Source organism: Oreochromis niloticus, linkage group LG20, assembly GCF_001858045.2.
Source record: "Oreochromis niloticus isolate F11D_XX linkage group LG20, O_niloticus_UMD_NMBU, whole genome shotgun sequence".
Classification (NCBI taxonomy): Eukaryota; Metazoa; Chordata; class Actinopteri; order Cichliformes; family Cichlidae; genus Oreochromis; species Oreochromis niloticus.
Genome location: NC_031984.2, coordinates 3,227,525 through 3,240,842, shown reverse-complemented (window position 1 = coordinate 3,240,842; position 13,318 = coordinate 3,227,525). Strand labels below are relative to the sequence as shown.

General features: G+C 38.9%; 1 protein-coding gene across 2 annotated transcripts; it reads left to right on the top strand.

Annotated features, from left to right (window-relative positions):
- The first annotated feature begins 290 nt into the window (after nucleotides 1-290).
- On the top strand, nucleotides 291-3,723 carry LOC102081346 (uncharacterized). 2 transcript variants are annotated; one of them, XM_005466536.4, is made up of 4 exons: nucleotides 298-941; nucleotides 1,080-1,451; nucleotides 1,570-1,603; nucleotides 3,303-3,723. In XM_005466536.4, exons 1-4 carry the CDS (start codon nucleotides 522-524, stop codon nucleotides 3,341-3,343), a joined length of 867 nt encoding a protein of 288 aa, XP_005466593.2. In that variant the 5' UTR covers nucleotides 298-521; the 3' UTR covers nucleotides 3,344-3,723. The 2 variants fall into 2 exon arrangements, with proteins under 2 accessions (XP_005466594.2, XP_005466593.2); XM_005466537.4 differs by lacking the exon at nucleotides 1,570-1,603 and having other exon boundaries at nucleotides 291-941.
- The last annotated feature ends 9,595 nt before the right edge of the window (nucleotides 3,724-13,318 follow it).

Below are 13,318 nucleotides of genomic sequence, written 5' to 3'. Positions count from 1 at the left end.
AAAAACAGAAATATTATGAAGCCTGGATTATGATAACTAACAGAATCTAAGCCGTAATTACTGTATTTAAATAAGTTTTAGTACCTAAAAGTACCTAATACTGTGCAGTGCTGATAGAATTCATCATTCCAACTCATTCATCAAAAAACCTGTTGTGACACACAACCTCATCATAGTATAAAGTGTTTGGGAAAATTTTGAAATTCGCTGACACGACTTTGGAAACAGTTTTGAACAGAGTGCTGTTTAAACTCCTTCTCATGACGTCATATTGCATTTGCATCCTGCCACCTGTAGGAGCAACACTCGTGGTTCTTATGTGAGGGTGGGAGAAGAGAGCTCATTTCATCACTTTGACTGGACGACTTGCTCATTTCACTGCTGCTATAGGACTGAGATATCAAGCTGACTTTCAAAGAGACTGTGATACTTGGTGTGAAAAGCAGGAAATATTTCTTTTTCCGTGTCTGTAATTTTACAGGTCAGAAGCTGCAGCCTCAGCAGGCACTGAACTGCTCAAGATGTTGAAAAAACTCCTGCAATATGCTCGTAGTGGAAAAATCGGCACCACTGGCACAGGCTTTGGGATTTTCTTCGCATTTATGTATCTGCAGGCCAAGATGTGCGCTTGCTCAGGCCACACTTTCGATTGCAATGAAATGGTGGTCGTGCCTGTTTTTTTAATATTTTTCCTGGTGCTCCTGATAGACCAGACATTTCGGAGCACAGCGGAGCATCCATCCACGTTTTTATGCATTGTACTCAAGCGCGTTATCAGAGCGTTTCTAATCAGTCTGCTGTGGATTGTAGCTGTGTTGCTTTTCACAGACTGGTATAGCTGCTGTACCACTGATGAAAAAAAGAGGAAGCTGTTCTGCGAACCTGAGGGTCTCACAGCTAATGAAACAGCTCAAATAACTGAGCTGCAAATGAAGTCAAAGGTGAGGATGTGCATATGTACTCAGTGAATATGTAATGTTATTGTACTGTTATGTTTTTTTTAATTTATGAAAGTATAATAAATACACAGACACATTAATGCTGTTAAATGTTTTGTATGTTTGTTGCTTCTTTTTCAGCTTGCTGCTTACTCTCTGCTCCTCAGCATGACTCTTGCAGCTTTCTTCATGACTTGGAGTGGATGGAGAAAATGGTTTGAAGAAAAATACAGTTGGTGCAACAAGAAAACGTTTTACTACAAACTGATTTTGGAAGAAGAGAAAAAAGTTCTGGAGGAGCTTTTGAGGAAAGAAGCAAATGAAACTCTGACTAAAGAAATCATGAGCAACATAAAAAGGAAAGACTGGGACGGCTGTTTAAATGTTGCTCAACAAATGATCAATAAAGCAAAACATCAAAAACCAGAAGCAACCAACCAGCAGATCAACTGGATCAGTGAGGGGAGCTCCAACAGAGGGGGGCAGCATCATCAAGCAGCAGCACATCAGCAGGTAAAGTGATGTGTTATATACATACCAGATGTTACAGCTGCCAGACTCTGTCAGGGGCGCCATGCTCAATCACTGAAGGAGCACATTTTTTTTATTCATTCATAAAATTATTTTGCAGGCACAAAAGTATGAGCTTCAAGCATTGTCACAAGGTAAATACACCCACAATCCTTATTTCACCTTACAGCTTTCTTGATATCACTTAACTTAACTTTTACTGTGATAATTCAAAAAACCAGACACTTCACCCGAGGCCTCTGCTGTACTTGTTTTCACTAAAACTGTTGCATATCAATTGCTTATTTTTTGCTGGTTTTACATTTACAAAACTATCATAATGACACATCAGACAGTAAATTTCTAAACTGAGTCAAAAGCTGTGATTCAGCTTAGACATGAACTTTCAAACTGATCTGTTATTAGAAATTTATATTTTATCCAATAAAAGTAATAAGTGGTGAACCAGCGTATTTATCATCCTATTTGAATTAATGAAGGATGAACTCATTTAAATGTTACACTTTTTAATAATTAGAGTTCAATTTAACCACTTTATAGTGTGTTTGGATTGTGGAAAGAAGGCAGAGAACCGAGGTATTCTGGAGTTGTTCAAACAGACAAACTCCACACAGAAAGGCCCGAGCCAGGTTTGAATCTCGCTCCTGTGAGGTGACTGTGCTAACTACTGCGACGCCCTGCCAGCCTGTCTCAGATCTCCAGTCCATGTCACCTTCTGCTCCCTGTCCCCTTGAACTTTGTGGCATGTAGAGTTTCACAGTTTCATGACTCCATAAAATTAGTAAAATGTATTTTCCTTTATTTGACCCAAACTCAGTATCTCAGGAGCTACAGGTAAAATTTGACAGTCACAGCCTCAATGTAAAAAAAATGTAGCATTTGGAAAAGCAAAAAAAAGTATAAATTTTTTAAATAATGTATTGTTTGTGTATTTTGGGTCACTTCAAGTAATCAAATTTAAAGTTAAAAAAAATGAAATTTAGGGTGTTTGCTGCTGTTAAATGTCAAAATGGGTCAGTTCAACCTGAATAGTATATATGGGTTAAACTTCTTTGTATGAAGCTTCAGACACATAACAAACTGATGAGTCATGTGTTGGATGGATACGATGTGAATATATGAGTGAAAACGAGCACCAAATTACTTTAAAAATCTAAAATGGGATTAAAAGTAGTCTAAAGGGAATTTTTAAATGCAGACTGTCTGTATTCTGAACATTTTAAGTAGGAACTTGTTCACAGAAAGACATTCAGTCATTTAAATTATGTTAAACAACAATTTTAATGCTGCAGTTTTTAAAAATTTGGGCTGTACCTCAATATATCTTTCACTGAAAATCACCTAAATGGTCACTCATAGGCCAATTGCATAGCAAGAACATGAATAAGAATCATTAATTCAGACTAAATCAGGCTCAGATCCAATTCTGATCATTCTGGTCTTTTCCCATCCAGATCAGATTTTAGATCTGCTCACAGTGCCTGTAAAATAAAGCTTTTAATCGCCTATTCCTGTTTTTTCTATTCAACATCACCATCTTCTCAATTCCTCAGTGAACAAAGTCAGAACTCTGTGTTTGTTGCACACACTGCCTGGAATAGGGCCCAGAAGTAAGAATAGGCTTTAAGTACAATTTTGTCCCAGTAAAAACTAACGATTCCTCAGGTTGTGTGTGTATTGTGTTTTATTTTAATTGTTTTAATTTTTCAAGTCTGGTTTAATTTGATTCAGTTTACACCAAAGTTTAGTTTTCATTCTAGTTCTGACTGTAATAACTTTGTTCTTTACAGACACAATTCTGTTTTCTGACAAAAATGTTTTTCTGTCCGATAGAGATCAGAGACAGCGAACCATTATTTGATGAATCCTCCTGAAAGAGGATTATGAGAGGCAGCTACAGAATCAATGCAAGTTACCACAAGAAATCGTGCCCATCCAGCAGTCTGTTTTCTGAATCTTACCTGGGTTCATGTGTTGGGTTCAGCAGTCTAAGCAGAGACACCCAGACCTCCTTTCCTTTGCAACTTCCTGCACCAGAGGCCCAGTCTCTCTTTATACAATCTTTGTCAGACTATGTAAAGTGTCCATTTTGTGTTGTTGCTGTTTGTAATGATAAATCTAAAGAACTTTTTTATTATGCTTTATTGTCTCTGTAGCCTACTGAAAATTCAGCTTTCAGATTAATAAATATACAAACTGAGTGCTGTAAATAAAAAAACATTCATCAAAATAAATTCTTCTGCAAAAAAAGTCATACCATTTGATATTTTGTTGGTCCTCCTTAAGCTCTGATAATAGCACATTGTTCCCGTGACATTGTTTTGATAGCTAATGTGGTGTCATTTTACACAAAGATCTTCTCTTGATGATGGCAAAATTGGACCGCTATGATTTTTGGGGAGCACATAGAATTGGTGAACCTAGATCTCCAATCCATCTCTTACCTATTTCTCTAATTTATTTAATATTCAATCATGTTAAAATAGTGTTTTCCTGTTTTCTAGACTTTTTTTATGACTGCACAGGAAGAAATAAGAAATAGGTCTGCTACCTCAGTTTTTTGAATAAAATATGAAAGTCTAGAGAAATTAAAACTGTACATCCTGCAGTGGACTGCTACATAATGTGAACCTGTATGTGTCTGCCATGAAGTCATCACTGAGAGCTTGGAAAACTCCAGCAGTCAACCCACCAATCCAAGCACCAGAACACAAACTGACAGGGTTTAGCATACAAAACTGTACCAAAGTAATGAAGTACTTTAGCTTTCACTTGTTTTGTTTGTTTGTTTTGTTTTTGTAGTTTTCTTATTATTTTATTTTATTTTTAAAAAATATATAGCGATATAGAGATATAGATAGATATCTACAAACACATACACACGTTTTTTTGGACAAAATGGGAGAAATTTCTGGCTTTGCTGATAATAAAAGACTGCACATTAAGAACTCGAGTACTTGTATCCGGTGAGGCTACATATAAGATAAAAATATTACTACTACTAACCATTACATCACGGAAACCTTCATGTTGAGCTTAAAGTAGCAAACTCAAATCTCAGTCTCAAAGATTTCAGTTCTGCTTGATTTGGCAATATTAGTGGTTGGTGTTGGTAACAGCACATACACAGGTCACAATTATATGAGCAGCAGAACAAATTTCATTTTTTCTAAGAAAGATCAAAGGTCATTTTCAGGTGCGTTTGATGTTTTAAACAATTAAACTGTTCCATTTGCATTAACAGTCACCTTGCAGCCCATTGGGTCTTGTCTGACAACAATGCATTGTTTTGACCAAGCACTATCCAATCACATTCAGTTTCAGCACTAACTTCAAACAGCTTGTTTACCTTGTAACTGTCACCATGGACACCAGTTTGCCCACACACCAGCTGCTTCCTGTTCGTGTTGGTATCAGATGTTCCTCTTTGTTACTTTTTATGTTTTACAATAAGCTCACCACAAATTTAGTGTTGCATTTGAATATGCGTTAGCTCATTACAAAACCAACGAGATGTTCTGTGGTTTAAAAAAGAAAAAGACTGAATTTGCAGAAGTGATGAAGTTAATCCCTTTGATTTTATTCAAAATGTTTCCTGTCTCATAAATGTTTCTCAAAATGTTTCCTGAGCCCTTTGATTTGTTAACAATGTTTGTTCTAAAATCTAGTAAAGGAAGTCATGTTCTTCATTATTTCTCCTGCCTAATCACAGTGATTTAAAACGTTTTAATGGCACACATAATTGATCCTTAAAAGAGGCCAATCTAAGACAAATGCTGCAGTAGAAATATGTGTTTGTTTGCAAGTGCCTTATTGTGGAAAGGGTTACAAAGCCATTTGGAGGGCTGTGAGACTCCAGCAAACCACAATAAAATTAGGGATGCACTGATACCGATACTGGTATCGGGTATCGGGGCCGATACTGTAAAATGTGTGTGTACTCATACTCGTAAAAGTTAACCGATACCATGAACCGATACTAACTTATTTCATTAGTCAGAGGGTGGCTGGTCATTTCTGTTGTAGTTTTTTAGATTGGCCACTAGGGGGACATCCCGTGCTAAACAGGCACAGGGTTAGGCGAGTGAGACTGGCGGCTCCAGATAAAAAAGAGAAACTGGAGGCTGCTGTAGCTAGGCTAAACAAAATGTCAGCAGTGTGGACCACAACAGCTAACTTGAACTCAGGTTTTGGAAAAGCGATGAAAAATGTCAAGAGAAAATCCACTGGCTGTTAAAATAACAGAGGCTCTGACTCATTTTATTTCTCTGGATGACCGTCTTCTCAGCATACTCGAGCCGCGATATGAAATTCCCAGCCGCCCCTACATCAGGGAGATAATGGTGCCAAAACTTTCTGAAGAGGTAAAGACAAGCAGTGTGTGCGCGATGTCAGTCCTCAGTGTAACGGCACAGTGGACTGATGATCCACGGGCAGATGAGGAGTTTGTTCGTCAATGCCAAATACTTTGGTTATTTTGTTTGTTTGTTTACAATATGGACACTCTGCAATAATTTAAAAGTTTATTTTATTCTCAAACCTAATTTGTATTTATTTTATTCCAAACAGAAGTGTTTATTTATTATTCTGAAAGCTCGAGACAGTGCCCAATAGTTCAGTGATATTTTGTTAAATTACAATGTGGATACTCCGCAATAATTTAACAGAAGTGCTTATTTTTCACTTGAAATTTTTTTGTGGTCATTTTTATTAAGAATAAAATAAAACCTGTCTTCCAATTCATTGCATTTGTGTGTGTGTGTGTGTGTGTGGTAGAAGTATCGGTTTTTGTACTCAGTATCGGCAAGTACTCAGATCCAAGTATCGGTATCGTATCGGTTTGAAAAAATTGGTATAGTTGCATCCCTAAATAAAATCCATTATCCATAAATGGAGGAAATGAATGGAAAATTACTTCCAAAACAAACTTGACAACTCATCGAGGAAGTAATTAAACACGGAACAACATCTAGAAAACTGCAGGTGACACAGGGTTGTCCTGTACCCGTTATAGTTGTTGTGATATTTGATCGTAGCACACCCCAAAAAGAGTATAGCTCTGTATAGCTCTCTGTGGCGACTGAAGCAAGTCAGCTTGGCAGGTACAAATGGAGTGGTAAACAACCAGCAAAACACACAGGCAAGGGATCACTCCACAAATATAAACAATATTTCAAAATAAAACTGGATAAAGCAAGGTGAGATGAACAAAACAAGACAAGACAGCAGTTCCTTCAAGGATGAGCCCAAAGCAGTGGTTGGACCAACAAAGCTTGGTCAAACCACAAAGTGAGGCAGTAGTGTTTCAATGTGTGCTGCATATATGAAGTTTTAAGTAATGTAGAAATGTGTTTATGTAGTAATAAAATCCAAATGACAGCCTTTACCTTTATTTTAAACAATCAGGTTGTTTTTCTGTTCAGACACTGCTTCACGCTGGCCTGCAGCACTCTTTAGTCTATAGCGCCTCCCTGAGGATAAAAGCTCAATATGCAGGTAATTTACTTTCTTAATTCATGGAAAACTTTCTAGAGCTGAGGCTGATGTAAATTTTCAAATACAACCCTCCACCCCCCCCAACAGATAAACAGATGTAGTCATGTGGGCTACTCTCCACCGCTCCCACTCACTTTTTTGCTCTGTTTCTGTAGTGCTACTAGTCAAGTTTGGATGAGTGGGAACACACCTGCACTTTATTTAAAGGGTGGCCTATGCCAGTATAAGACCACACAGGCTTTTCCCCCAATCACTGCTCATTTGCCTTCTGCGAGCGCCGTATTGAGCACTAATGTACTTTCTTCAAGATAACCAGGCAGTTTTGACTAAGCTGCACGGCAGTCACAGGTAGGCCGTATGTTTGTCCTCCTATCCAGTCTCTAGATCTGAGCAGTATAGAAGCTTATTCATGGTCCTGTCTGTGGAGTGGCCATTTTTTTTATTCCAACTGTTGTGGAGAGGGCAGCAGCACTACTACAGTTCCAACAGTTCTAAGATCTAAGTTCTAAAAGTTCTACTAGGGCTGGGTCTCTGATTTTTTTAATTGATTCGATTTGATTCCAGTCGGGGGAAAATTGCCTCTGGCAGTCAGAAATATTATAATTCTGATCACTTATCAGTACATATCCATATTTTTATAGCAATAAAAAGAAAGCTGATACTTGTGAGACTTCATCAGAGGTCTGAGCATCACAGCACATGCCTTTGAGCCTTTATTATGTATTGATTAAAGATCCCTGATCAATGGCCATGAGTGCCATTCAGAGAAATTTGGGGAAAGGCTGCAATCACAGCACTGTAACATGGCGAAAGATGTACCACTAGGCCCCCTCAGGGAAATCAAACAACCTCTGGCAAAGCGGATGGCACAAAACAGAAGAGCTACCTCATCAGGCCAGGACTCTGCAGTCTGTTTACACCTACAGGCCGGTGGACACTCTTTCAAGGATGAAGATGCCCACATCCTGGACAGGGAGGAACGCTGGTTTGAGCGCAGAGTCAAGGAGGCCATTTACGTGAAAAGGGAAAGACCATCTCTGAACTGATTGCAGCCATTCCCCAATTAATGGTCTTGATCAATGATTAATGGTCTTTCATTAATGGTCTTTGATCAGTTGTTGTTGATCAATGGTCATGACAATTTGCATATTAATCATCAAGGAGCTGACCTCACAGCCCATTGTTCATTCAGTGGTGCTACTTTCAGTTACTGTGCAAATGTTTATAAGATTGGGGAAACCTGCAGTCAGCTGAGACTGAAGAAGTTACTTGTACATGGCGTAGATTGTTTTCGGGCTTAAAAGCCACAGAGACGCGGTGTTGTCCTTCTCTCCTGGATCAGCTGGAGCTTTCTTTTGGCGTCTTCCCAGCTTTGACAAAAGTCCAGCTGGGATAACAACATTTACTCAGGGCCTTCTTGATGTGCTGTTCTTCTGCTTCCCTGGCTGCTGTGTTTGTGGGGATGGTGTTCGCTCTGTGTTGTAGCGTCTTGATGACACCCAGTTCGTGCTCCAGTGGATAATGAGAGTCAAACATTAAATACTGTATGTGTTGGTTTACGGTACACATCAACGTTTAAATGTTCCCCATTACTGATGGAAATCTCAGTCTAAGAAGGCTTTGTACTGTTGTCAACAGTTCACTTTGGAGTTACTTGTCTGTTGTCACTGGGTGGTGTTTGGTGTCTGAATCTGAGGGCTGCTCATGTAATCACAAAGAGAACATAATCATCACAAACCGTTGTGAAATACAACGTTTATCCCTAATGTATTATTGCACTCTACATTGACAGAGAGGAAGTTACCGACCTTACCTGGTCCACAAACATTTCCTACCAGGTAGGAAAAGCACATCAAAGGATGTACTTTCTCAGGAAGCTGCGTCAAGCCCAAATACCCCAAAGACTGCTAATTAACTTTTACTGCTCTACCATCAAGAGCCTTCTAACCTACTGCTGTACACTCTGTTTCAACTGCTGTATTGTGGACGACAAGAGGTGGTGAGGGTGGCAGAGCGGCCAGTTGGCACTACACTAACTCCCCTCAGACACATTTATTCTGGCAGACTTCTGCGGAAAGCCAGGACCCCTCGCACCCTAGACACTCACTTTTTTTCCTCACTCCCTCTTGTACATTACACAGGTCCATCAGGACAAAGAAAAACAGACTCAATAGAAGCTTCTATCCACAAGCTGTCATATATGCCCTACCTCCACCCTGACTGTAGGTTAACTTACAATATTCATTACTCACAATGTTCATTACAATATAATAAAACCAACATTCCTACATCTATTTATAAAACTGTAATTTTTTACAGCAGGAACCAGCATTCCTACCCCTTACTCAATGTGAAAAACCACCAATCACGTCACACCTTACACTGCACTAATCACTACTCCTTACACTGTACCTGCAGATATATTTATATATTTTGTTTCTGTGTATAACTTGTGCAAATCCTTTTGTGTAGATATATTCCCTGTGTAGCTACCTCTTAAACTTATATTATCATTAAAGTAAAAACCTACAAGCTGCCAATGGAGAGATGCCAAACTGTGTTCTAGGAACAGTAACCACAGTGGCCTCCAAAATGAATTGAGAGCCACATATTCATTTAAAATTTCGATAGAAGAGTAGCAGTATAATCTCCTTGTAAGTGGATATCAGGCCCTTGTAGAGGAAGGCACATTAAGAAACCTAAAGTCTAGAAATCAGGAGATACTGTGGAACTAGAAATACAGAAACAAAAGCCAAGAGACTAGCAAAGATAAATTATAATGAAATCAAGGATCAATAATATTACAAAACACTGTGTCACCGATTCAGGACCATGACAATTTTTTTTTAACAAAATTTCACTGCCGCACCATTTTGTTGATCCAAGCAATGACATAGGAGTTGAAGCACAAGTGATACCAAGGAGTGTAATGAAGTCAACGCACTGAAAAAGAAGCATCATAAATTAATATTTTAACAGTTGTGTTTTTAGATAAACAGAACAATTTTAACTCTAGAGGTAATAGAAAACACTCATGCTTGAATAATATTTTAGTCCAGGAATGATTATTTGTCCTCTGTTGTGATGTTGGTTTTATCCTTGCAGGTTAACTGTCACGTCTGCTATGGCAGACAAGTGGAGGTGGAAAGTAGGACCCCAGATGCAGGCAGCTTCTGGTGCGAGCGAGCTTTACTGAAGTGACAGGTGAAACAAACAGGAGTATAACGGGCATGAACCTAAACCAAAGAATGACCTAAACAGGGAAAAACTAACAGAGACTAACCAGAAACGGAGATGCAGGGATACACAGGGAATTACACAGAATGACGGAGGGGAGTAACACAGACGAACCAGCAACGAAGACGAGGGAACACAGGGCTTAAATACACGCAGGGCAATCAGGGAATGGGAAACAGGAGGGAGGCACGGCTGGGAATAAAAGGACATAACGAGACAGGGGGAGTGAAACTAGAAACACTGACAAGAGACACGAACCATAAAACAGGAAACACACCGACTGAACACAACACACACAAACGTAACACAGACTGCGGGACACAGAACATAGGAACGTGAAACGTGAAAAAGGAGAGTACAAAAACCCAGAATAAACAAAACCACAGAATAATAATAAACTAAAACATAAACACGGAGACTCCGGACCATGACACTAACTGTGTTTGTTGTACAGAGTGATCAGTCTGTCAACAAACAAATCAGTCTCCATCGATTAAGACTGTGACAAACCACAGAAGACCAACAAGAGTAGTCTTCAAAATACTTCGCAAGAAAACTCCACATTGCTCGGTACCACATCAGAAAACTGAAGGAAACAGGGTTGATGGAAGAACTTCCCAACACCTGCTTGTCACTGTTGGATGCTGATTTAGTCTTCTGCCGTGAGACTTTCTGGCGCATACCAGGGGATTTAATCTTTTGTTAAATCAACACTTCAGTTATGTTGTAACCACAGAATTATCTGAAAAAATATACAGTTTTTGCATGGATCTGTCACGGTCCTGTGTCTGTGACCCAGTGTCTTCTGTTCTGTATTGTTAATCTTTGATTTCTTGATGTGTCTTTGTTTATTCTTGTGTTTTGGTTCTGTGTATCCCCTCTAGCGTTGTCAGATCTATGTGTTTAGCCCGCATCTCTGTGTCTGTGTCTTTGCGTGTGTGTGTTTCCTGTTTTACTTTGTTATGTACCAGGCTAACACCCCGGAAAACCTGGCCGTGGTGCAGAAAGGGCTTATAATAGCGTGGGAAAGGTTTCTATGAGTGTGATGAGGGGTTTTATGGATAACATATAAATAAACGGATGGTTTCTACTTCACGGATTTTCACCTTTTTGCTGGGGTTTCCGGTATTGTGCCAAAAAGTGATCATCTGCCAAAAACTGATTTCCGGTATTGTCAAAATCTGATTGCTCATATTTAAACCGCTTTAAATAACTTGCTGGCCTTAATATGTGAAACGTGTCACATGTATCCCTCATTAATGATGTCATGTCACCTTGAGACACAAACAACATTCCTGTAACAAGGTAGAAGCCGCAGTCAGTTTTTGGTAGTGACTTTTATATATCCTTTACTTATCCAGTTAAAAAAATCATTGACATTAAGAATGTGGGATACTGTTTGTCCGTGATTTGGAGAGCCCAGCGCTGCTCCCGATGAAGGGAAAACCAATTCTGCAGGGGAGACCTACCTCGGCACTTGTGCAGGTGAAGCCAAAGGGAAGATATGCTTCACCATATTTTCTAGTCTTTGGCTTAGAATGAAGTTGGTTTGGAAACATATTCAGCGATGCTTCATCTCCTGCTTTGCATTTGTGTGGGAGCCCCGTGCTAGCAGTGTCCAAGCGTTCCCCCCCCTTTTCATACCACGCTCCCCCTGCAATGACTCTGCCCCCCCACTTTGGGAAGCTCTGTTCTAACGTGATATTATGTGTATCTAGACAAAGGTGGGCTCTTGAACAGCTGCTTGAAAGACTGATAAAAATTTGGGGGACTACCCCTGATGACAGAGTCCTCTTAACACCCACCAGTGGCAGATCTAGAAAAATTTACACAGGATGCGGGTCAGGAGGGGAGGAACAGAGGAGGGCGAAGAGGTCTAGACAGTGTTGCGCATACCTTTTCAGTGAAGTATGTGAAAATTCTCTAAATGTAAATGGAGTTAACAAAATATCCAGAAAAACATTTTAAAACTATTTATTCTATCATTATTTTTGATACGTTATCAATTTTTGTGTATAAGTGAGTCAAAGAAAGTTCCCCAAAATACACAAATAAATAAATACAGAGAACAAATACAAAAAAAGAACTTAAATTACTGTACAGGACTAATTTCAGCATCACTTTTAGTAGAGCTTTAGGCGATAATTCATCTCACAATGACCTGCTTTGGCACGCTGCTTCTAAGGATAGCAGATTAATGGACATATTAAACTGTGACCTTCCATCACCTTCAGCAGACATTTCATTCATTACAAACTTAATTTGACTTTATGATTCAACAGTTTTTATTCATTATCAGCACAAACACAAAAACATAACAAAACAAACAAACAAAAACCCAAAGAGAATCACATACATTTAAAGTCATGCATACATTTACAGTTACACATATGGGGAAAGGACGAGAGAGGGGGAAATCTACAAGGAAAAGAAAAAAAAGGTATTTACCATGTATTCACCCACAGATTTTAAAAACAACCCACAAGAGTGAACTCTCATCCTTTGTGCTCACTTCCCAATTACCTGGGGGCACCTTAAAAACAACCAGCCCCTCTCAACAGTTGGGACAGAACATTTGGCAAAAAAGTAAGCAAAGGGGAGCAAACAGTGAGGAACAAATCCTCAGCAGCAACTCTTTCATGAGGAATAACTTTAAACAATTCCCTGTATCACTAAGTAACAGTGGGAGGTTTATCTTTAATAAGATCTAAATCTAAGATTTCTCTCCCATTTATGAATACCACTCAATGTGCTGTTACTATGAGCATATAGTAAAGAATAAAACGCAGAAATAAAAGTTTTATCTTTTCGCCTAATAAGAAATGTCTCCAAATCATCACACATTGTCACAGTCCTGGATGTTTCCCAGTGTTTTGTGTTTAAGTTCTATTTCCTGATGGTTATTCATGGTTTTGTTCTCTTGATGTTATTTGTTGTTCTGGTTTCTAGTTTGAGTCACTGTCTTCCTTTTGTTCCATGTGTCATATTCTTTCAATCTGTCTCTCAGTGTCTAGTCTGCATCTTTTACAGATTGTTTCTTGTTTTATTCATTTTATTATTGTTGTATAATTTACCCCAGCTGTGTCTCCCTCCTGTTTCTCATTCCCTGATTGCTC

What these genes read in the sequence shown, in the direction of transcription:
- LOC102081346 (XM_005466536.4), top strand. Translation starts at nt 522, where the DNA reads ATGTTGAAAAAACTCCTGCAATATGCTCGTAGTGGAAAAATCGGCACC. An exon ending in AGCTGCAAATGAAGTCAAAG is followed by an intron (nt 942 to 1,079) that starts GTGAGGATGTGC and finishes CTTCTTTTTCAG; the next exon opens with CTTGCTGCTTACTCTCTGCT. An exon ending in GCTTCAAGCATTGTCACAAG is followed by an intron (nt 1,604 to 3,302) that starts GTAAATACACCC and finishes TCTGTCCGATAG; the next exon opens with AGATCAGAGACAGCGAACCA.